General features: G+C 50.4%; 1 protein-coding gene and 1 long non-coding RNA gene across 4 annotated transcripts in view; one reads left to right on the plus strand and one right to left on the minus strand.

The window, feature by feature from the left end:
* The window catches only part of LOC119532322, a 28,585-nt gene extending 12,850 nt beyond the window's left edge, over window positions 1-15,735 (plus strand). Inside the window, exons 3-4 of the long non-coding RNA XR_005216516.1 lie at window positions 9,738-9,987; window positions 13,222-15,735. This is a non-coding gene — a long non-coding RNA (uncharacterized LOC119532322). The remainder of the gene's footprint in view (window positions 1-9,737; window positions 9,988-13,221) is intronic.
* ZFHX2 (zinc finger homeobox 2) overlaps window positions 1-21,804 on the minus strand; it is a 28,907-nt gene that overhangs the window by 5,777 nt on the left and 1,326 nt on the right. Inside the window, exons 2-8 of one of the 3 annotated variants that reach the window (XM_037834576.1) lie at window positions 6,112-8,204; window positions 5,394-5,911; window positions 4,626-4,866; window positions 3,188-3,262; window positions 2,691-2,749; window positions 831-1,031; window positions 167-293 (exon numbers count right to left, since the gene is read on the minus strand). In XM_037834576.1, coding sequence (XP_037690504.1) covers window positions 167-293; window positions 831-1,031; window positions 2,691-2,749; window positions 3,188-3,262; window positions 4,626-4,866; window positions 5,394-5,911; window positions 6,112-8,155 — 3,265 coding nt within the window. In that variant the 5' untranslated portion in view covers window positions 8,156-8,204. Of the gene's footprint in view, window positions 1-166; window positions 294-830; window positions 1,032-2,690; window positions 2,750-3,187; window positions 3,263-4,625; window positions 4,867-5,393; window positions 5,912-6,111; window positions 8,409-21,804 lie in introns of those variants that run through there. The other 2 variants (XM_037834577.1, XM_037834578.1) reach the window with 2 other exon arrangements.

Consider the following 21,804-nt stretch of genomic DNA (forward strand, 5'->3'; position numbering starts at 1 on the left):
GAGAGAATGGGCTACAGTGAGAAGGGAACTTTCTTTATGCCAGGCCCTACCCACTCAAAATCCAGAGCAACTGGCCCTTGCCTCAGTTAATCTTCAGAATTTCTTGATTCATGGAGCCTAGTTCCTTTTTCTTATACCCTGTGAGGCTTTCTATCCCCTTGCTTACCTGATGCCTGGTTTCTGTTGGGTACAAGCTGTGGCCTAGGAGTCAGGGGTTCTGGGCCATCCCCCAGAGGGCTCAGAGTGGGCCCTTGTAGCACTTTGGTTGGAAAGGTCATCTCTACAGTTGTGGCCTGTAATGGAAGAAATCCCAGTGATTCGACCACCACTCCTTCCCCTACTCCTGACCCCTCTGCTCCATACCCGCACTTGTGCCCGGCTCACTTTCCACATATCCAGCCTCTTCTCTGGGTGGGTCTCCCACCTAATTTCTGCTTTTCCCACAGATGAGGGGGTCTAGGCTGCTGCCTCTCCTATCTGGCTTCCTGTTTCCCAGGTCAAAAGCTACCATCTTCAAGGCCACTTGGCCCTCACAGGCCTGCAGAGGAGGGGTGACTCTAAGGCCCATACTGATGTTGAGCTACTCTTCTCAGGACTTAATGGAAGTGGAAGAAATGCTGTTTCCTCACCCATGGGCAGAGGTGACTAGATAAGTTCTGAGGTTCCCTCCAACTCTAAAATTCAACTTCAAATCTGTAAAATGCTGCTTTCTTCATCAATACCCTTCTCCCCCATATATACTCTTCCCTGGATACCCCTTGCCTTTCCTCCCCTCCTGCATGGCACTGAGCCGGGCCTGTTGAATGGGTCCTCGCCCAGCCTGTACTCACCACAAGTAGCAGCTTCTCAACACACTCAGGTACCACGTTGTGAAGGTGGCTGAGGTGGAAGTGCAGGGCAGGTCGGCCCACCAGCTGCTCCTGGCACAGTGGGCACCTGTACTTGGGCTGCACTGCATGCTGGGAGAGAGCATGAACCCTCACCTGGTCAGACTCTGGGTTCATGAAGCTACAGAATGGACAGCAATATACCTGGGAGGCACAAATGGGCTGTGAAGGAGATGTCAAGGGAGGGTGGGACCCACCCAACCCTTTGGGTTCTTGAATTCAGCACCATCTCCCATTCCCAGTTTAGGAAGAGCAAGCCGGATAGGAAGTCATCACAGAGGACCCAGCCGCCATCTACAAGTCCTGCAAGCTGGCTCTTCCCTCTTTTCCATTAGATTGGGACAAAGACCTAGGTTAGACCACTACCTTGCCTGCCTTCTTTGTCTAGCTCCCCTTCCTGTATTCTGGGTTCTCTCTTTCCTTGGTTTTTCTTTCCCCTGTCTCAGTTCTCTGGCTGACAGTGTGACCCTGTACCTACCTCCATTCTGGGCTTGGTTTTCTTTTCTTACCTACCCCCATTCTGCCTGTATCTTCTCTATGAATGGCTCTGTATCCTCGGGGCATTTTCTGGACCCAGAACCTCCCTCCTCCCTGCTCACTGTCTCTTCTGAGGCTCAGCAGCTCCCACTTTCTTCCTTTTTTTTTCCTTTTTTTAAAAAGTAAACAACTGCCACAGCTCCCCCAGTGGCCCAAGAAGATTCTGCCCTGGTCCTCCCTCACACCCACGCCTCCAGAGGGCTGGGGTTGGGGAACCTGGAGTGGGGCCACCAGAGGCCCCTCCTTTCTGCCTTAGCCACCAGACTGCCTGAGCTCCAGCCTGCCCTTTGCAGCTGCCTCATATCAGCCTCCTATCCCTGGTTCGCTTCCTCTCCTGTCGCCTGTGCCATTGATCCAGGCCTGGGTTCCTCCCTTGGGCTGTGTTTCAAGGAGGGGGTGACCAGAAAGGAAAGAAAGGCGTCCAGATGCTCATTTAACCTAAACCTTGCAGCAGACACCTGGAGTAGGTCTATTGGAGGGAATAGGAGTTAGGAAGAAGGGAACCTGAGGACATAAGCTGTTACTCCAGAGGCCCTTGAAATAGGAACTTGTCTAAATCCAGTCCGGTTTGGAGAGCTACAAGAAACAGGATGGCATCTCAAGACCAGAAGCTGGAAATTCCCTCAAGACCAACACTTTCAGTCAAGAGAACTAAACGATTCCTGGGTCCTGCCTAGGTCAGGCAGAGGCCTGAGTCCTGGGGATTTGGAGATTTGTGGGGCTTGCTGTCTGGGTGACTCATCCTGGTTGGTGCCTCTACCCCCTGGAATTCCTCCAGGAAGGAGGAAGGAGGTGCCAGGACAGTTCCACCCAGGCTCAGGCCTTCCCGTAGGAATTGAACATCTGTGTCTAGTTAGTTATCTTTCTGCTTCTAGCTGAGCGAAGGAAAAGAACTAGACAGCAGCTCCCCTCCCAAACCCACCCTGCCTTTCTCTTTTCATTTTGTTGCTTCTTTCCTCCCCTCTCCTTTCACCTACTTCTAATCTTTCCTACCCTCAATGTGGTCTCTCTCTTCACTTTTCCTTCAAACTCCTTCCACCCCTTCCTTGTCATCTCCCCTTCTGTGTTCCACCCCTCAGGGTCAGCTCTTCTGTTTGTGTGGTGCTGACCATATGTAACCATATTACCCAGGTAAAATATAAATGTGGCATTCTGAGTAAGGTCAGTCACAGGCATGTTTTCAGTCTATAATTTCTGTCTTTAGAACATGAGATCTTAGTAAAGCCAGACCCCCCCTCAGCTCTTCCCAGTTACCCCAGTTCTGACCGTGGTCTGGTTGGCTTTGTCTCCTGAAGGGCCAGTTTTGTTCTCTGCATCTTCAGAAGCTAAGGATGAAATCAGAGGATATTGAGAGACATTGACAGCTCTTCCTTTTCCTTTCTCAGACCCTCAGCCCTCAGGATGACCTGATTTGTAGCAGAATGCTTCCAGGGTAAAGGGTTGGGCTCTAGCAAAAGCAAGAAAGGACAGGAAACTACAGAGCGACACTCTCAGTACAGATATGTGAGGGGCTGACTCCAGGTTAGCAGGATGGCAGGTTTGGGTCCTCAAAGAGGGCAGAGGCACTTCGCCTTTTGTGGCTCAGCCTCTCTTCCCACTGATGAACCCCTTCTTTGATCAGAGTTCTGCCCTTTCTGCACAGGAGGCCTTGCTGGGTATATGAATTACTGCAGGGTCCCATGAGTATCTCAGAATGTATAAAGCTTGCGGGGGTGTGGGGTTGGGAAGGGATGGAGGGAAAATTGACTGGATGAGTAACTCACCCGATGATTCTGTCTTGTTCTGGGCATCTTTTTCAGAGCTGGGTGGCTCAGCTAAGGGTGTGACAGAAGCCTTCCCTGTGGAGGGTAGGGGAGAGTCAGCTTAAAAGGATGAAGCAGCAGGGAAAGGAGGAGGCAGGGCAGAGGAAGCAGGCCAAGCAGCAAGTCGATGAGATTAGGAGAAGGTAGATGAATCGGCAGGCAGAAAAGGACAAAAAGACACTAACAAGAAATACTCATGCAGAAGGTGAGGAAAAAATTACAGTGCTAGAAGTGCTAGGGCCTAAGAGACCATCTCATGTGAGCCCAGCCTCCTCATTTTTTAGATGAGGAAACAAGTCCAGCAGAAGGCAACAGAAGCGGGACCAAACTGTCCTGACCGGCCCTGGACGCAGGAAGCCACAGAAATTTAGCAGGAGGGGCACTAACGAAGGAAGCAGAGGCTGAATGGATGCCGGCTGCACTGAGCAGAAGGCAGCAGGTCTAGCTGAGAGAGGAGATTACCACTCAAGGAAGAATTGACAGATGTGTAGGAATTTATTTTCGGTGGCGGCCTAATTAAAGTGTTAAAGTTCCTTAACTCCATTCAGCCTTGTGCCAGGATCGTTAGCTATTGATCTGGGCCCCTCCGGCACTTAACTCCAGCCAGTGTATTGGCAATTCAATTAGCACCAGTCAATGCTGCCTGTTCCCTGTTCCTGCTGCTAGGGCCCTCACCCTAGCCCACCCCTGGCCTCTACAAAGCTGGGATACCCATGCCCACCTCAGACAGCCCCTTCCAGGCCCTTCTCCTGTACCCTCTGGATCAATGGCACCCTGTCTGGCTGTTCTCAGCCTCTGCTTGTGTAATCTCAGCTGCCTTTGGGGGACCCTAAGCCCAGCCTTAGGGCTGAAGACCTCCTAGGAGACTGGTAGAGGATGGAAGCTTGTTCAGGGGCTCTTCCCATCCCTGATGCCTTTGGACCATCCCTATAGCTCCTACCTCCTTCCCACAAGTTTTGGCCTGGCAAGAAACGGATTCCATCCTTTTGTTTTTTTCATAACTTCTCTCTTTCTCCCGACTAGTTCTAGCCTGCCACCCTACCCTGCTTCCACCTGCCACACCCAGACACCAGCATTGCTGGGACATAGTCACTACTCAGAATCACCGGGTGAGTCCTCCCCTTCTTTCCTGTTCTCTCTTCTGCACTCAGCAAAGCCCCTGTTCTCTGCCTTCTCCCTCCAACTTCTTGCTCCCCCTACCCCTTTCCTTGGCAACCCCACTGTACCTGAAACCCCCATTCCACCCTATCATCCCTTCACCAGTCTCTTCCACTTGATAATGATTGCCCAAAGACACAGACTTCCTTCCATTACACCCTTTCTGATCAGCCCCCCTGACTCCCCAGCACTGGCTGCCCTCCCGGCCCAGTCCCTACTCTCCAGTCCCATTCTTCCTCACCGGGAGTCCGCAGCTGCCCATGGCTGAAGCTCAGGATGCTCTGAAGAGCTGAGTGTCCTTCCTCAGCTGTCGGGCCATTCTGTAGCAGCTGCAGACGCCTCTGGGCCTGGGCGTCACGGTGAGCAGGTGCACGCAGGTGTTGCAGCACAGCCAAACGGGAGGGTGTCTCCCACGTACACAACAGGCAGCGGTACAGCCCCAGCTCTGCCCCTGCTTCTGCTCCTTCCATCTCCAGCAGAAACTGGAAGCATGGGAAGATGCTGGCTCAGGCCCAGAAGAGACATCCCTGATCTCAGGGCACTCCTTTGCCTCCCACAAGGGAGCCTGGCTAGCAACACCCTCTCCCCACCCATCCCTTCTACTCCCTTGAGCACCCTTTTCCCTCCTATGGCCACCTATCACTGCTTTTCTCTCCCTAATCGCTTCCTCCTGCCAATCATGGACTCCCTCCCAGTATGTGAATGGAATCTGGTTCCATCTTTTTGAACTTCTGGTGACGTGATGGACTGAGCTGGCATGGACCCCTCCCTCCAGCCCCAAACACCAGAAGTGCTGAATAAAATATGAGTTTCCTTCAGCACCCACTTTGGTCTCTTTCTCCATGTCAGTCTCCATAGTATTTGGTGTATACTTCCCTTTTTTTTTTCATTTCTGCCACCCTGGGTTTTCCTGTCATTTCCCCACTCTGCATCCCTTTCCTCATTCCCCACCCCCTTAGGCTCTGTGCTGGGCCCTTTAAAACCCAGTGCCTTCCTGCCCCACTCTCACCTTATAGAGCTGGCTATTTTCTTCATGGGCCACACCCCGGGCATGCAGCTGCATCTTCTCCTTACTGTTGGACTCAAAGTCGCAGATATTGCAGCGCAGGTGCAGTGGGAAGACTGACCCATAAGAAGCCCCATCTCCCAGGGACATCAGTGAGGGGGTGCCAGTGGCCCCACCCCCCTCCCGCAGGTGGGCTGCCAGCTGGTACTTCTGGGCATGTTTGTCAGTCTTGAGGTGGAGTTGGAAGTTGGCCTTGAGCTGGGTGCCATAGCAGCAGAGCTTGCAGCGGTGGGTGTCACCAGCCACCTCCTTCCATTCGGCTTCCGGGAGGCTTCTGCCCATGCTGCAGTGGTAGAGCAGCAGTTCCAGGCTGTCTGTGCCAAAGGCCTGGCACACAAGGCAGCGGAACACCTTCAGGGATGGGCTGTCGTCTGGGGGCGGTGAGGTGGGCAGGCCATCGGGAGAGGAGCCCAGGAGCTGACTTGGAGGCAGGTGGGCATCCGGGGAGAGGCTGCCAGGGGCTAGGGGACAGAGACAGATTGGTGGCCCAAGGAAGAAATGTGGCAGGATTGGTTTGCTCTGTGGGAACATAGGGAGGTGGGTTAACAAGGAGGATAGTGCTCAGAGGGAGTTACGGTCTTTGGGAGAAAGCAGGGAAGAGAGGATGACCCTGGGGAGGAGAGGAGAAAGGGTATGAGGAGCAGCGCCCAGGGAGCCTTACCAGGTGTGGGGAACTTGCCGCCAGGTGCTGCAAGGTGGTGGAAACCGTTGATAAGCAGCTGGGCTTCCAGGGGCTTGTCTGGCCTCAGCCCGGGCCCAGGCAAGGGAGCCTGAGGCTGCCCTAGGGCCTGGGGCCCGAAGTACTGGAAGAGGTCAGGGGGGTTAGCAGGGGTGGCCCCTGGTGGGGGAGGAGGGCCTGGCCCCACCAGCCCAGGTGGCAGGCCCAGCGGCAGCCCCTGGTGCAGCATTAGGATGTTCTGCATGTGCTTCTCGGAGGTCATATGGATGCGCAGGTTGCGGGAGATGTTGGTCTCATAGCTGCACACCTTGCACTGCCAGGAGGATTTGGTTTTGGGCTCTTTGTCCCCCGTGGGGGGTGGGAGTGATGCCTCTGGGGGACTGCCCTGCCCCCCGGGCCCTGCCTGGAAGCCCTGAAGGTTGGCCAGGTGCTTGTCAGACTGCATGTGGATGCTGAGGTTGCCCTTGGTGGTGGTGGAGTAGTTGCAGACATCACAGCGGTAGGGCTTGTAGCCACAGTTATAGCTCTCTCCGCGGGCAAGGCGGGGGTGGGCTCCTCCAGCGCTGCAGTAGCTGCAGTGACTGTTGCTCTCAGGGTGCTTCTCCCGCATGTGCACATCCAGGGTCTGCTGGTATTTGTAGTGCCAGTTGCACTTGGGACACTTGAGTGTCTTGCAGGAGTTGCGCGAGTGTAGCAGAGACATGTGGCTGGACAGGCTGAGGCCCTGGAAGGCTGCAGGGGCTGGGGTGTAGTCATCAGCCAGGCGGTAGGGCTGTGGTAGGTCGCCTGGGTCTTCGGGGGAGCCCACTGCAGTGGGGAGAGTGCCCCCCTCCTTGGAGGTGGGTGAACTTTGGTTGAGTGGGGGGCAGAGCCCTCCATCCTCTTCTTGCCCCTCAGGGAACCAATCTGGCCCTGCCTCACCTGCTGCCATGGGCAATTCTTTGGCTTGCATTGGGCTGGGGTCCCAGGTGGCTGAGGTTGTGGGTGGGGAGGGTGGGATCAGGGCCATGACTTCTTCAGGGGGCAGGGCAAGGACCTGGACTTCTGCCTCAGGGGGACCATCCTCGGCCTGGGTTACATTCGCCTCCATGTTCACTGTGCTGCTATTGTCAAGGGGTATTTCAAAAGCGGGGCAAGCAGGGGCTTTTGGTTCCAGAAAGCTCATGAGGGCCATGCAGCCCTCGCCCCCCTCCTGGAGCACGGCTGGGCTGCCCGGCAGGCCCTGGTATTGAGCAGGGGTTAGCTTTACCCCATGAGACTGTGTGTGGCCCATAAAGGCCTGGGGCCTGCTGAAACCCAGGCGGCACAGGAGACAGAGCCAGAAGAGTGCCCCATGCTCTCCCCTGCTGCTCTCCATGGGGCCATCTTTGGAATCTCTGGGTGGATTTGGAACCAGCTGGTAGTTCCAGAAGGCTCCATCCCTTCCCTCACAGGCGGCCGGAGGTGGCACTGAGGTATCGTGGGACAGAATTTGGTCAGAAGAGCTAAAGCCTTGGATTGGGTCAAAGCCATGTTGGATGTGAAGGGCAGTGAGGTGTGCAGGGGGTGGGTGGGCAAAAAGGGGCAGGCTGGGCTCTTCCTTGATGCCTGCCTCACCCCAGGGGAAGCCCTTTGGTAACAGGAATTCACTGCCACCTGGCAGGGACAGCTTGGCCACTAGGTAGCCCTCACCACCAGCTGTGAAGAATAAGTGGTTGCTTAGGTCCATGGGAGGGAGCCCTTCTTCCTCCTCTGGTTCCTTGTCCTCTTCCACCCCCAGATCCTTTGGTGGGAAGAGACCACAGCCAGGCTCTTCTTGGGGTTCCCCTATCTCCTTTGGTGGGATGAAGCCACAGACCGACTCCAGGGGCTGTCCCCTTGGCTCAGAGGGCCTCATGCTCTCAGAGCTGGAGGGGGCAGGAGGGGGATCTTTGGTGACAGGATCAGAGGGGGTGCCAGAGGAGGAGGTGTCCGGAGGCGGGGACGGGGCATCGTGCCCAGGGGAGGGGATGGTGCCAGCAGTGGAGGATGAGCTAAGGGTGGCCATAGTAGACGGAGAAGTGCTGGGGGTTCATTTCAGCGTAACAGCTGGTACCCTGCAGGGGAAACATGAAAGGAGCAGTGCTGTGAGGTTGCAGGGGACTCACAACCAGGCATTCGAATCTGGCTACCCCAGCCCTGTCCTCTTGCCTGAACACTAGACTCAGACACTTGACAACTTCACTTAGTGTCTAGCAGGCTTCAGAACGTAACATGTTCAAAATTGGAACTCATTATTTCTCCCTTGAACTTGCTCTTCCCCACCATCTTTCCTGTCTCAAAAATTGGCTCCACCATTTACCCAGTTGCTTAGGCTACAAACCTAAGATTTTTGCCCTCACCCCATATCCAGTTCAAGAGCAATCTCTAAAACGTGTCAAATCCCTCCAATGCTCTCCATCTCTACTAGGACCATCCTGGTCCAAGCCATTATCATCTTTTTCCTGAACTAGTGCAACAGACTTAATTGGCCTCCTGCTTCCACTACTGCTCCTGACAATCTATTCTTCCTCCATTCAGCAGCCAGAATGATCTTTTATTTGATTCTCAATTATGAAGAATGCCAAACATATAAAAATAGGCCAAACGGTACAAAAAATTTCTACATACTCATCACCTAGCTTCTAGCAACCATCAAGTCTTAGCCAATATTGTTTCATCTATATCTTCAACTACTTCCCCCTTTTCCTGTATTGTTTTGAAGCAAATTTTAGGCATCTTTTAAAAATGTAAGTCATACTATATTCTGCTTGAAATCTAGAATGATTTCTCACAGAATAAAATCCAGACTTCCCCTGATCTACAAATGGGCCTATCAGATCTGATACTTGCCTGCCTCAGAGCGCATCTGTGTACTCTCCACCCCACCTCCCCAGCAGGCTCCAGTCCACTGGCCTCTCTGCTGCTCAAACACACCAAGTTCAGTCCCACCTTAAGCCCTTTGCCCAAGCTGTTTCCTCAGCCTGGACTGCTCTTCTCCTAACTCTGTGGGTGGCTCCTTGTCGGTCAGGTCTTTGTTTAAATAAATATCACTTCCAACAGGCCTTCCCTCTTCTCCAAAGCTAAAACAACCCTGGGGTTACTTTCTTCATAGATTTAGCACTGTGTGATATTTCCCAGTTAGCTTATTCACTTATCTTCGCCTTCTAGAAGGCAAGTTCCATGAGAGCAGAGACTCAGTCTTTCTTTATTGCTCTATCATTAGCACTGAGAATGATGCCTGTAAGTGTTTGAATGAATGAATTAATGCTGAGAAGGAGCTGAAGATTTTCCATGCCCTGAAGCGGTAAATTCTCTAAGTCAAAGTCTTCTTGCTAGAGATAGGCCACAACTAATTTTCACTGGCATGTGGGATCTGCTGCTCTCTGATGCCTTCCAGATCCATCTCTGGTTACAAGCCATATGGAATAGGTGGGGACTTCCCTGCCAGTTGCAAGACAACAACTGGTGTGCAATTAGCCTCCTCCTCCCAGAGAGATAAAAAATAATAATAACTATAATAATATTACTAATAGTTATTATTGTATATATACCATGGTCCTGGCACTGTACTATATGCTTTACATTAATTGTCTCATTTAATCTTACAGCAACCTTATTTTGCAGATGAGGAAACCAAGAAACAGAAAGGTTGAGTAAGCTGCTGATTAGACAAGGTGGTGAAACTAGAAAGGACTGCTGGACACTCATGACAGAGCCAGACCTCAAAGTCATGGCCTGGGCTCCTCCATCCAGCTGGATTGTCCGTCAGACATGGCACAGGCAAAATGAGCCTCCAAAAGACTAAAAGTCAGGATTCCTGGGCTGCCTCCAGCTGACTGGAAGCACCAAGGCTCCCAGGTTGCTCCCAATCTTCTTATCTTGATCCTCCCCTCAATCTCACCAGTAACCCAGGCCTTACCATCCCATGCTTCCCCCAGTGTTTGTTCCAAGTTCTCTCTAGCTCTAAATGTCAGCGGATCTCTAGTGATTGAACCCGCAGAACTCAGATCAGAATGCTTTGGGAAAGCTGAAGAAGGTAGTGAGGGATATGATTTTTCTCCTTCATTGGCCACCTCTGAGCCTCACCTCTCGATTCCTTGATTTAGGGTGGGTTCTTGATCTGCCCTGTCCAGTCAGCAGCCCCCACTCCAACTTCCCTCCTCCTCCTTGGGTGCTAGCCAGGCATGAAGTCAGAGCTATTAAGGAGCTCCAAGTGGGGCTTGATTAGCATGCTAATGAAATGCAAATCAGCACCTGGGAAAGGAAGGGGGATTGTTGGGGTGGAGGGGATGGGGAAATAGGGGGTAGTTAGAGAACCCAAAGGGAAGTGAAGGAATTAGATGGAGGGAAGTTTATTCCTAGATAGCCAGAAAGCAGAAGCCCAAAAGTTGTGGAAGAAAGGTATTTGTCCTGTGGAACCCTTCGAGGGGAGGAGGGGCAGGGATAAATGTGCTGGCTGTGAGGATCTGGCATTCCACTGGCATCCCCACAGTGGGGATACCACTGCTCCACCTGGTGGGAAGAACTGAGACCTGGGCAAGAGAGGCCTATCCTGGACCCTGTCGCTGAGGGTTGGCTATGGGTGGGTGCTCTCTCTCCACTGGCCCAAGCAATGGAATCCACACTGCCTACTTCCTTGGCTCCTTCTTTCTGACTCCCAACTCTCACAAACTCTAGATTAAACTTCAGAGGAGGGCTAGGTAGACCTAAACCCCAAGTCCTGCAGTACTTCCCAGATTCTCTCTAAAGCTTCCACTTCCCCGGACTGGAAGAAGACACACCTGATTCCCAGCTAGACATCAAAGGAGCATAGCTTTTGGCCAGCTTGTGGGTGTGACCCAGATCAGGGCCAAGGGTAGGTCGGGAGCTGTTTAAAATTGCAAATCTCTTCCTCACCTCCCAACCGAGCCCTCCTCCTCTCCAGGAAAGAATTTCAATTGCAAATTTATCTCTGCCTCAGTGCATCCCCCATCCACCCCCCCCCACACACACTGCCAGCAATCCCCCCTCCCCCTTCATTCTTTGCGGTGCTTTTCCCATCACCCACTATTTATTGCAAACCTTTAGCTGCAGCAATTATTTTTTCACTTTTTTTTCTCCTTCCATTTCCCTCTTCCTTCTCTCTCTGAATCTCCATATCCCTTTCTTTGCCCTTCCTGCCTTCAACGCCTTTTCATCTCTTTCTGGAGATGATGCAGAAACAGATGACAGGGCTAAAGGCAAACACCCCCCCCCCCCCCAAGGCCAAGGTTCTTGTGCTCCCTCAGACCCATTACCATTCCTCCCTTTAGTTCCTGGCTTTTTGTTGGAGCATCTTCTCTCCCTTGGGGTGCACCTTAGATGTGGGTAAAGGATGAATGCGACCCCTCAAAGGCCCTGACACTCCTGCCTCTAGAGGAGGGAAGGAGGAAGAAGGTGATCAGGTGTACAGTGGGGGTTGGGGGACAGTCAGAAGGAAAGACCTGGGTGGAGGCAAGCGCTGGGGCCTATGAAGAGGAGAGGGGTTAGAGGAGACAGAGAAGGCAGTGGCGGCCGTGTGATTAGAGAGGAGATTGATGTGAAGGGGCGCCACAGACGGCAGAGAGAGTCAATAAAACGAGAGGATCACATTAGAGGCGACAGAGAAAGCTTTAAATTACACGGCTGCTGCCACCGAGGGGGATGGGAGGAGGGAGGCCTGGAGCCAAGGAAGGGTGAAGAGTTCGGAGGGTGTAGTCATCCCCCGAGATGAATCTTCCAGCTCCAAAAGGGCCTTCAGTCTCCAAAGCTTTGGCTGCTCCTACATTCCAACCCCCCTCCCTGATGCTTCGTTACCTCCCTAGGTTGAGGAAAGGAAAAAGAGGAAGATGGAAAGAAAGCTATGGAGAAATAAGAGAGATTTTTTTTTGGTACTGCCCTCTCCCTCCTTCCAAACCTGGGTCTCTGATTATTCCTAAAGATGATAATGAAGGATGGAAGTCCTGCTTTCCTCAGCTAGGGAATTACTGTCCCACAAACAAACAAGATATTGAGTCATAATCATGGAACTGCAAATATTCTTCCATGGGAGGTAGGAAGAAAGGCACCCTGGAAATAGCTGGACAAAAATTCATACCTCTTGATGAGCACTCCCTGTTCAGGGGGCAGAGTGTACTTAGAACAGGAAGAAGCCAGGGAGCCGGGAGGCACAGACACTAGTACCCAGAAATCTACAGAGAAAGAGATGTTATGAACAGAGAGAAAGGCTCAGATGTGAAGTTGCAGAACATAGACGGAAAACTAAAAAGGCAAGCTCTGAGACCAAGCAAGACAAGGGAAACAACAGTGAGACTTGAAGAACCAGAGAATTACAAGAGCCAAAGGGGCAAGGGCAAAGGAAGGACCAAGGAAAATGAGGCCCAAGGAAGGAGAGAATTCTGCCCCTTGCTGAGGCGGGGCTGGGACGGGGGTTCAGGTTGGCTGGTAGAACTGAAGGCAAAGCATGCAGCAGCAAGACCAGGGCTCCCCTGGGGAACACTACCCCCACCCCCACCCCCCACCTCTGGTTGACTAAAAGAGACAAAGAAACACTACTGCACCCTAGTGGTCACAGAGGGGACATCACAAAGGGGAGGGCGGACCTGGTTGGGGACAGATTGGCTTTCTCCTCCCTGCCTCCCCTCCATAAAACAACCCCCCTCTCCTTTTCTCCAAACCCCCTGTCACAGCAAAGGCTGCCGAAGGGGATAATCCCATTTGCTGAAAATTTGCATACAAAGATTTCCACATGACAGACTTCTAAACATTTTTGCCTTTCACTTTTCTAATTGTCCCATCTTTTCCCTTTCCCTTACTCTGAGCCAAATTTTAGGCTCGATTCTTCTCTTTGCTTGCTTTGAAATTCTTGCCTAAGCCATTGCCTTCCTTCCTACTCACTTTGCCTTTGCCTTTCTCCCCTTTTTGTCTCAACCTGTTGCTTTCAAGAGGCGGCTGCCATGGAGAAAAGGGGAAGAGAAACAGGGAAGATGGAGTGTGTGTGCTCCTGCACAAGGGACAAGGGGGATTGTTTGGTATAAACAGCAAACAAAGTCTAACCTGATGAGGTTTTTTTTTTTTTTTTTTTTTTTTTTTTAGTGGTAGAAGAACATGACTTTTGGATTCATGCAGACCCAGGCTCAAGCCTGGCTCCACGCACTAACTGCATAACCTTGGTAAACTACTTACTGAGCCTCAGTTTCCTATCTGCAAAAATGGGAATAATAATACCTTTCTGACTGGGATGTGGGGAAGATGACAACAGGTGAGATAACATGTAACAAAGTGCATATACTGGGTATTCACTGAGGTTCTTTTCCTTCTTTCTTGGCTGTTTCCTCCAATAGAGTGCACAGGCTGGCAACTCCTTCTGCCTTGTCCCTTCCTTGGCTGAACTCATCCTCTAATTTCTGCTCTTTTCAATCGAGGGCAGACTCTTAAGCAGACACGATTTAAATTTAGTCTACCTAGCAGGAAGTTCATGTCTCATTTGGTCTTTTGAGAAAGCCCCACTATCCCAGAGCAGAGGCTGGACACTGCCCAGGCTCACACTCAGACTGAGTGCAGAAGCAGCCAACACCTGAATCAAAACTATTATGTCCTCTCCCTGCCTCTAAAACTATTGTTTTCTGTCTCTAAATATCACCTCCTATACTTAAAAAGAAAGCAAAAAACAGTAATCCTATCACTCTATTTTTATTCTACCTCTCTGTCCTGCAAATGTTGAGGGAATACTTACTTTGTGTAAGTTTTGCCCAAAAGAGAGGGAGAAAGTGAGTATGGCAGGTTAAGAGTATTTATGGAGATGGGGGGAGGAAAAGGAGTGTCAAAGAGGGCAAAGAGAGAGATAGCCAAGGCAAAGAGGAGGGAGGAAGAAAGGATGTAGTGGTAGTGGAGCAAGGAGAGGGTAAAGAAGCTGGATCTTGATGTGCATTAGTAAATATTTAATCTCATCAAGGCCTCCCAGCTCTGGCACCAGACTGGGCAGGTGGCCTGTCCCTGGTGAGAGGGATGAAGCAAGCAGGCTGTGTGTTACACCTTGCAAGATGTTTCAGGTGGGTGTGAGGGAACTGTGTAAGGAGAAAAGGAGACAGGAGAAGAAGGGGGTGGGTAGGGAGGAGGTGGGTAGAAGGAAAGCTGTGGACTAAAACCACAACCAGTGTATTGAACATACGTCCACATTTGCATGGATTTGTGGCATGTGCTGCAGGGTGTCTACTGCTGGTGGGGTGGGTGTCCTGGTGAGAAGCCTCTCTGCCCATGCAGCCTCCTTGAAGACCGAGTTAGGACAACAGCGTGGAGCTGTTCTGTTGCACGGATCTGTGTGATCATGAATAAAAGTTTATTGTAGGTACACTGGAGACATGTGATAGAGGTGCTCTTGTGCTCACATATCTCAGTTTTAGACAAACACACAAAACCAGCTCTGAACCCTTCTTTTATATGAGCACTTGGGAGTGAGGGGACAGGGAGTTGTGTCCTTGAATTCAGATTCAGGATCATATCTGATCCTGACTTGGGGGGACCTCTGTAGAAGAGACCTTTGATCTCCCTGAACTTGAAGAAATCATGTGCAATTCTATAATTGTTTGAAGGATACTATTATCAGTGACTGTATATAAATAAATCTTTCAGTTCTTTGATTCTACAGGAATCCATGTGATATGATGACTCCATTTAAATATTATTACAACATCAGCACAACTAATAATTATTGTATTAATAATAATAATAGCTACCATCTTTTGAATTCTTACCATGTGGCGGACATGCTGTTGGAAGCATCACATCACCCAACCCCCCACCCAGATCCCCAATCTGATGAGACAGATACAGCTATTCATTCCCATTTACATATGTGCAAATGGACTAACAGGGGCTAAATAATTTTTAAGGTCTTCCATTTAGAAAGAAGTAGAGTCATGATTGGGAGTCAGGTAGCCTGATCCCAATACCTCTGTTCTTGGGTTAATTTGTAAGATTCTGAACTCTGGCTGGTTTGCATTTTGAGTGAGTTCTTTTGAGTTTGAGTGGGCTACTCTGCCCTTATGGTGTCACCTTGAGCACATGTGCTGTCAAGCTCCTCCTGGAGCTTGAAGGTGCTAGATGGGCCTCTCCCAGTTAGTTTCTTAGTATAAAATGGGCGAGAACAGGATCCAAGCTTTGTGCAACTCCAGGGGGCGCCATTCACATTACAGTCTATGCAGTGGTCTTGGCCATCCCTTCTGTGTGTGTGGGGGGAGGTACAGAGAGGGAGAGAGGACAAGTACACACAGGTAGGGTTATTTGATGATGATGTGTGTGCCCATTTGTGATAATGTCTCCTAAAGCTGAAAGTCAACACAAAGGTATCCTTATTAGCATATGAACATTATCAGATAAGCAGTAAGTATTATTTTGAAACACAGCCTTTAGAGTCAGACAGACCTGGAGTCAAATTCCAGTTCAATTCCCTAATATGTAAATGTCCTCAGATGGGTCACTTAATTCTCTAAGCGTCAGTTTCTTCATCTATTGAATGGGGAATATTATCTCATGAAGTTAGGTCAATTGAGATGATTGTTATTAAGATTGGCACTTTGTAAGTGATCAATAAATGAAAAGGATAATTACTCCTCCACGTGCCTTTATTTCCTGATTGGGGTGCATGTCTCTGTTTATTGCTTTTTGATTGTGTGTTTCTGTGGCTGAGGGCCTCGGGGTAGCCTTATCCCAGAGCCTCTTTTGGGTTAGTGACAGTGCTCATTCTTGGGCGTCTGGCTGGGTTTCCCTAAGGCCCTCCAGTTACACCTGTGTGGGCCCTGGGCTAACTGTTCAGCAGCAGGGTGTCCCGTGTGGGTGCGTTGCTGCGTGCCTGTATGTGCTCAGTGGCCTGGCTGGCGCGGGTGTGTTTGGGGTGGTGGTAATTACTGGGATGGCCCAGCCCTAATGAGTGTGATCTTGTTACACTCTCACCGCCTCTAATGGAGCTAACCTCATTTCACAGCCATTAGAGATGGAGATGAGGCCCCGCCCACTGGCCCGACAGCTGCAGCTTTTTCATCCTTGGCCACGTTCTTTCCCTCTGGCTTGCCATTTCCCTGTTTTACTTCTCTTTCGTCCCCCTTTTTTCTGCTCCTCTCGGGTTTCCTTCTCCTGTTTTCATTGTTCTTTTCCCTAACCGGCTTTCTGCTTCTCTATCCTCTTCCCTTGTCTTTTCACGTCTGCCTTCTCTCTCCCCTCCTCCACTCCTGGGTTCCTCTTCCCTTCATCCTGCACTCTCCTCTTTCCTCATGTTGATTTGTCCTCCACATCTCCATTTCTCTCTCCTCTTTTCTGCACCGCCCCCTCCCCGTCACTGCAGCGGTCCTGCCCCTCCCCCACGCATTGCCCTGTCTGGCCAAAGGACAAATCTCAAGGAGAAACCAGCAAAGACAAACAAGGAGCAGTGACTTCATTATCGTCGTTAATTTGCCACTTCAGTTCCTCCCACAAGGGTCAAAGCCAGCACGGCTTGAACTCAGGACTGACAGGGAGGCTGAGACCACAGCCTGGCTTTTTTGCCTTAAGCCTCTCTCACAACCACCCTTCCTCCCTCCTTCTCAGCTGTCTTCCCTTTCCCTGCAGGGGGTCAGACTCCCTGTTTCCTCTCCAATTTCTTTCTTAGTCCTCACAGCCTACAGCCCTCCTTCCGTTTTCATTTAATTTGTGGCCCTTTCTCTGGGTGCTCTCCCATCCCTAAGTCACATGTTTGTTCGCTTGTTTTTCACCTTTGACTCCCTCTGTCTCTGTCATACTCAGTCTGTCTCCTCTTCTCCCTACTCCTCCCTGCCCAATCTATACTGAACCTCTTTTTTTCCCTTCCTGACCTTACCTCTTCCTAATCTCGTGTGCTCCTTTCCCTAAAGCACCAGGATTTATGTTTAGGTTTTAGAAACCACATAGATTGAGGAAGCTGGAGACTGGAGGCAGAAAGGTGTTTGTGGCTCAAGCGTCAAGCAGACCAGTGATACAGAACACGGGAGATGGCTGGGTAGAAAGGGTAACAATTGTGATGGAGGCGTCAGGCCAGCGAGACAAGGGAAGTTGCAGAATCTAGACTCAGCCACCCAAGACCCAAGGCACACTGGGACCCAGAGAAATAGCCCCACCAAGCCCAGAGAAAAAGGACAGAACCAGAGGCAGAGGGCCTTGGGCTTGAGACTGGAGGAAGGGGGTCACTGATAAAACAAGGATTGAAAAATTTAAGGATGGAAATATTTACACCCACTCCCACCCCCAGTTCCTTGGGGAACACAATCTAACACTCCCATTCTACCCGCTGCCCCCCTTCACTGAGAAGTCAAATGACTGGCAATTGACTCTTGACCTTTAGCCCAATCCCAGCCCCAAAGGGAGAGGCTGAGGGTAGTCAGCTGTGACTGGAGAAGGCGCTAGGGAAATGTCCACACATGAAATAAAATTTTCTGGCTCACACTCATCCTGCCCCACTGACTTTGCATACAACATTCTAGACAGGAACAGACACTACAAACACACCCTCTTCTCCCTGCTGAGAGCTCTTGCACACCCCATGCCAATTATATCCTCCTAATTGCACAGACCCTTCCCCCTGCCCCCCCCCCCCCCCCCGTGCATAGTTCCAGTGGACGGCCCTGGTACCACCTCCACACTATGAATCCCAAGGCTGGAAACTTAGCTTTAATGTAATCCCATATGACTGCCCAAACAGAGAAGGGCTTCTGTTCTCTCGTTTGACACCCTCCAGGCAAGTATAAGCAGTCAAAAGCAGACTTTGAAAACAATTTTTGAGGGGTGCTGAGCTGTGACAGTAAGAATTAGAAAAAGACGTCTTCCTGCAGGTATATGCAGCCCACACGCCAGTGGCACAGCTTGGTGACAGTAGAGCAGGTGAGTCTCAGCCCTGTCACCAATTAACTAGGCACCCTGAACAACCAGAGGCCCTAGTCTCTGGACCAGTTTCTACATGAGAGGGACACTGAAAGCCAATGGGGATTATCTACTGATAATCTTCTAGAGTCCTAGAAGGTATCTTGAAATCCTTCACCCCTGTCTCACCAGCCTGTGAGGGAGGAGGCGGTGGGCAGTTCCCTGGGCCTTTCCCCAGAGAAGCAAGGGGCTCTGGGAAAGTGGGTGGTGGGATAACTGAGCTTAGTATGAGAAGCCAAAGAAGAAAGATGGAAAAATCAATGAAATGAGTTTCTAACGGTGAGGTAAAGGACCGCCGTGTCGACAGCCTGTCGCCTGCTGCAAAATATGAGCTGCCCAAGTCCATGGCAGCGGCTGACAGTGCATATAGCTGCCACCGTCCTCCCTTCAGGCCCCCTCCCACTAGAACCTTCTCCAGCTGCCCTGGCCTTTCTCATTATAGCCAGACTCTCCCCCAGGGCTCCCAGCTCTTTCTTCCAGGTCTTCTTTCCCAGATTTCTCAATCCATTCAGGGTCTTTTTGGCTCTACACTACAGGTCTGACTATATGGTCCCTGATTTGGTGCATCTCTCTCCTTTATGGCATCTGTGTATTAAGACCTGTCTCTTTCTGCAGATTTCACTCACAGTTGTGGTGAGCTCTGCACCTCTGGCCTCCCCCTCTTCTCCTAGATACCTCTGGGATCATTCAACAATGGGCAGTCAGACAACAAGGCCATCCCTCACAAGACAAGACCCCTTACCTCAAGGTCTGGGCAACAGTACCCTGGCTCCCTCAGCCTTTTGGCCCAGTAGATAAAATCCTGATTTCCTTGTAATCACCTGGGTTGGGATGGGGTATTTAGGATGGGCCTTGTATTAATTTATGAACTCTTTTATTTGTGACCAGTGTATATATGGGTATAACCAATTCACTTGTGGTTTCATGATCAAGAATGGGGTAGGGATGCTACTTCCAATTCAACCCTGCCAACTCTCTTTGGAAACAACTCTCAGTCTTTTCTGGAAACTGCCTCCTTTCTCTACCTTCCTCTGCAGCTTCCCCCTTGGGCTCCTAGGACTGTTCAGTCATGTTTTCCTCGCATTTTCTCTTCAAAGAGTATCCCAGATCTGCTCCTTGAGGCAGACCGGCTGCCTCCAAGTGTGCCCCCAACTCAGAATCTCTCCTCTCCCTGCCTCAGATCTCACACTGTCACTGGGTTAACTCCCCTCCAACCCTTTCCTCTAGTTTCTGATTTCCCAACTTGTCCATTTATGCAGACTTAGGCCTGGGGAGTGAGAGGAGAAAAAGGTTGGCAACTCTTTTCCTTTTAAGTCAACATTTGATCAATAGATATTTATTAAGCATCTGTGTGACAGACACCAGGCTAGGTGCTGCGAAACAACTGTAAATCAGACAGGCTAGCCATCATGATTAGCCTTGGGTCTCTTACCCAGCTTAGCTGGAGAGACAGCTTAGTCCCTTTTCTTCCCTTTCTCTGCAGCCAAATGCCACTGTGTCCTCTGGCATTTCAGAACCTTCTCTTTTCTCTATCCCTGCATTACATTCACATATAGCTCTGATCCCCTCTCTTCTGCATTTCCCGCCTCAGCCTCCATTCCTAAACCCAGAGCCAGATTCACCTTATTTCTTCAGTAATTTTCCTCCCTTTCACAAAGCTGTTCTCCTGCCATATTCTTTAACTGCCATTTCCCATTCTCCCCTTCCTTGCTTGCCTTTCAGTCCTATCACCCCATCCTTGATGCCTCTGTCCCCTGAGGTCTGTTCCTCTTACCCAGTCAGGCTCTAGTGAACTCATAGACAGGACCTCATTTGAGTTCAGAAGAGTCCCAGGGAAGCCAGGTCTAGCTACCAGAGCCAAGAATCCTACAGGTTTGACTTAGACCTATGCCCCATACGTGAGATACAGCTCCCCGCAAAGCAGCAAGTTGTTCCTGTATGGGTCTCAGGGTAACACCAGCTGTCTGACATCATGGAGGGAGGAACCCTCTCAGGTTGCCAAGGCAACAGCAGCAATTTATGACATCAGAGGCTTGAGGTCTTTGGTTCTCAGGGGGTTAGGAAGATTCAAGTTCCTGCCAGCTAAAGTAAATGGGAATTCTACTTCTTTTTCATCTCTTTGCTCATGTTCTCCTGGCTTGGGAATGAAGTGCAAAGGCCTCTGGTGGTGTAGTGAGTGATTAGACCAATGCTTGTGAGGTTCTCTCCCCGTCTCTTCACTCCATGCCTCTATGCTCTCTCTCCCTCTTGCTTGGCGTCTCTCTCTTTTGGGGCCTCGCCTGGTGGTATTTCTGTTATGCCTTTTTTCCAAATCGCCCCTCCTGCAGCTCTGTCTTTGCATCCGTCATGCTGTGTTCTTCTCACACCAGAGGCATTTGTTTCCTTTGATATCTCATCCTCTCGTCTTTCTCCCTACCATGCTCGGTGCTGCTCTGATCTGCTCCAGCACTCCTCCTTTTGCCATCAAATTACCTTCTTTGTACCATACTCTTTTCTCTTCATTTCATAATGCTTTTTCTGTTGACCTCCTTTAAGAATCTTCTAGCATTTCTCTCCCTCTTTCCCTCTGTATAGCTATTGACTCGTGTTTTACTTCATTCTCCCAATTTTTCATTAATCACCCCTCGGTTCCTCCCCCGCCCTCCATTCTATATAGATTTTCTTCCCTTCCTTTTCACATTCCTTGTGTCATGCATTTCTCTGCCCTGTATGCTTGTTGCACCCAGCCTCCCTTCCTTTCTGTAATTCTGCTCACCTCAGAAATCTATCTTCTGCCCATAGCTACCTTCTGCTTTTACCCTTTCAAGCTTCTTAATGTCTAGAAAAACAATGATGGGCTTAAAACCAGAGTAAACTCCTTTATCCACCTTTACCATTCTTTAGGCTGTACAAGCCTGGTCCCTTGCACAATACAGCTTCTATCACACTAAACAAAACTGCCTAGTAAAGATTCGTGCTGAATCCAAATATGAAAATAGCAGCCTAGGGAAAGGAAGGGCCCAGGAAGATGAACTGGAAAGTGAAGAAAAAGCCACTGAAATCTAAAATAAACCAAAGGATGAGGGGAGACCAGGCAGGGTGGAGCTCAGAGTCCTAGAGAATGTCCCTTACAAAATCAAAGTTGACAGTTAACTGACATAATGATGCTCCCTGATGAAGAGGTTATATGCCCCTGGAAGCCCACTAAATTGATTTCTTGGCTTGTTTATGTGCCTTCACAAATCATACACCCCCAGCTCCTTGCTCTCTGGCACCTTCTGCTGCTGGGGTTAAAATGTTGTGTAAGAGGATAAAGGAGAAAAGGAACTTGGGTTGACCAAAGAGAACAGGTAGGAAGAGGGCAGATTATGGGAACAAAGATGGAGAATCAGCAAGCAGGGAAGATCACAGGAGAGGGGGGTGGGGAAAAAAGAGGTGAAAGAAAATGGGGAAATGAGAAAAGGTACAATGGTAAAGTGAGGGAAGGGAGGAAAATTAAGTCAGCAAGGAAGAGGTTTGTGGTGGGAAGCTCCTGGAGAGGCAGATGACAGAGGAGACCAGAAGGTGAGGTTCTGATGGGGGAGACAGGCACATGGCAAAGGGACAGTCAACAATGCAAAGAAGTTCCAAAGCTTCCCTGGTGGTGGTGGAAGAGGAGGCTGTCCTGGCGGTGGTAAAAGAGCACCAGAGTCCTTGAGGGAGACACATCTGCTCCCTCTCCCTACTATTCCTGGCCCCAGACCAGTGACTACCCCAGTCATGACTCCAAACTCC

This window comes from Choloepus didactylus, chromosome 4 (assembly GCF_015220235.1).
Source record: "Choloepus didactylus isolate mChoDid1 chromosome 4, mChoDid1.pri, whole genome shotgun sequence".
Lineage (NCBI taxonomy): Eukaryota > Metazoa > Chordata > Mammalia > Pilosa > Megalonychidae > Choloepus > Choloepus didactylus.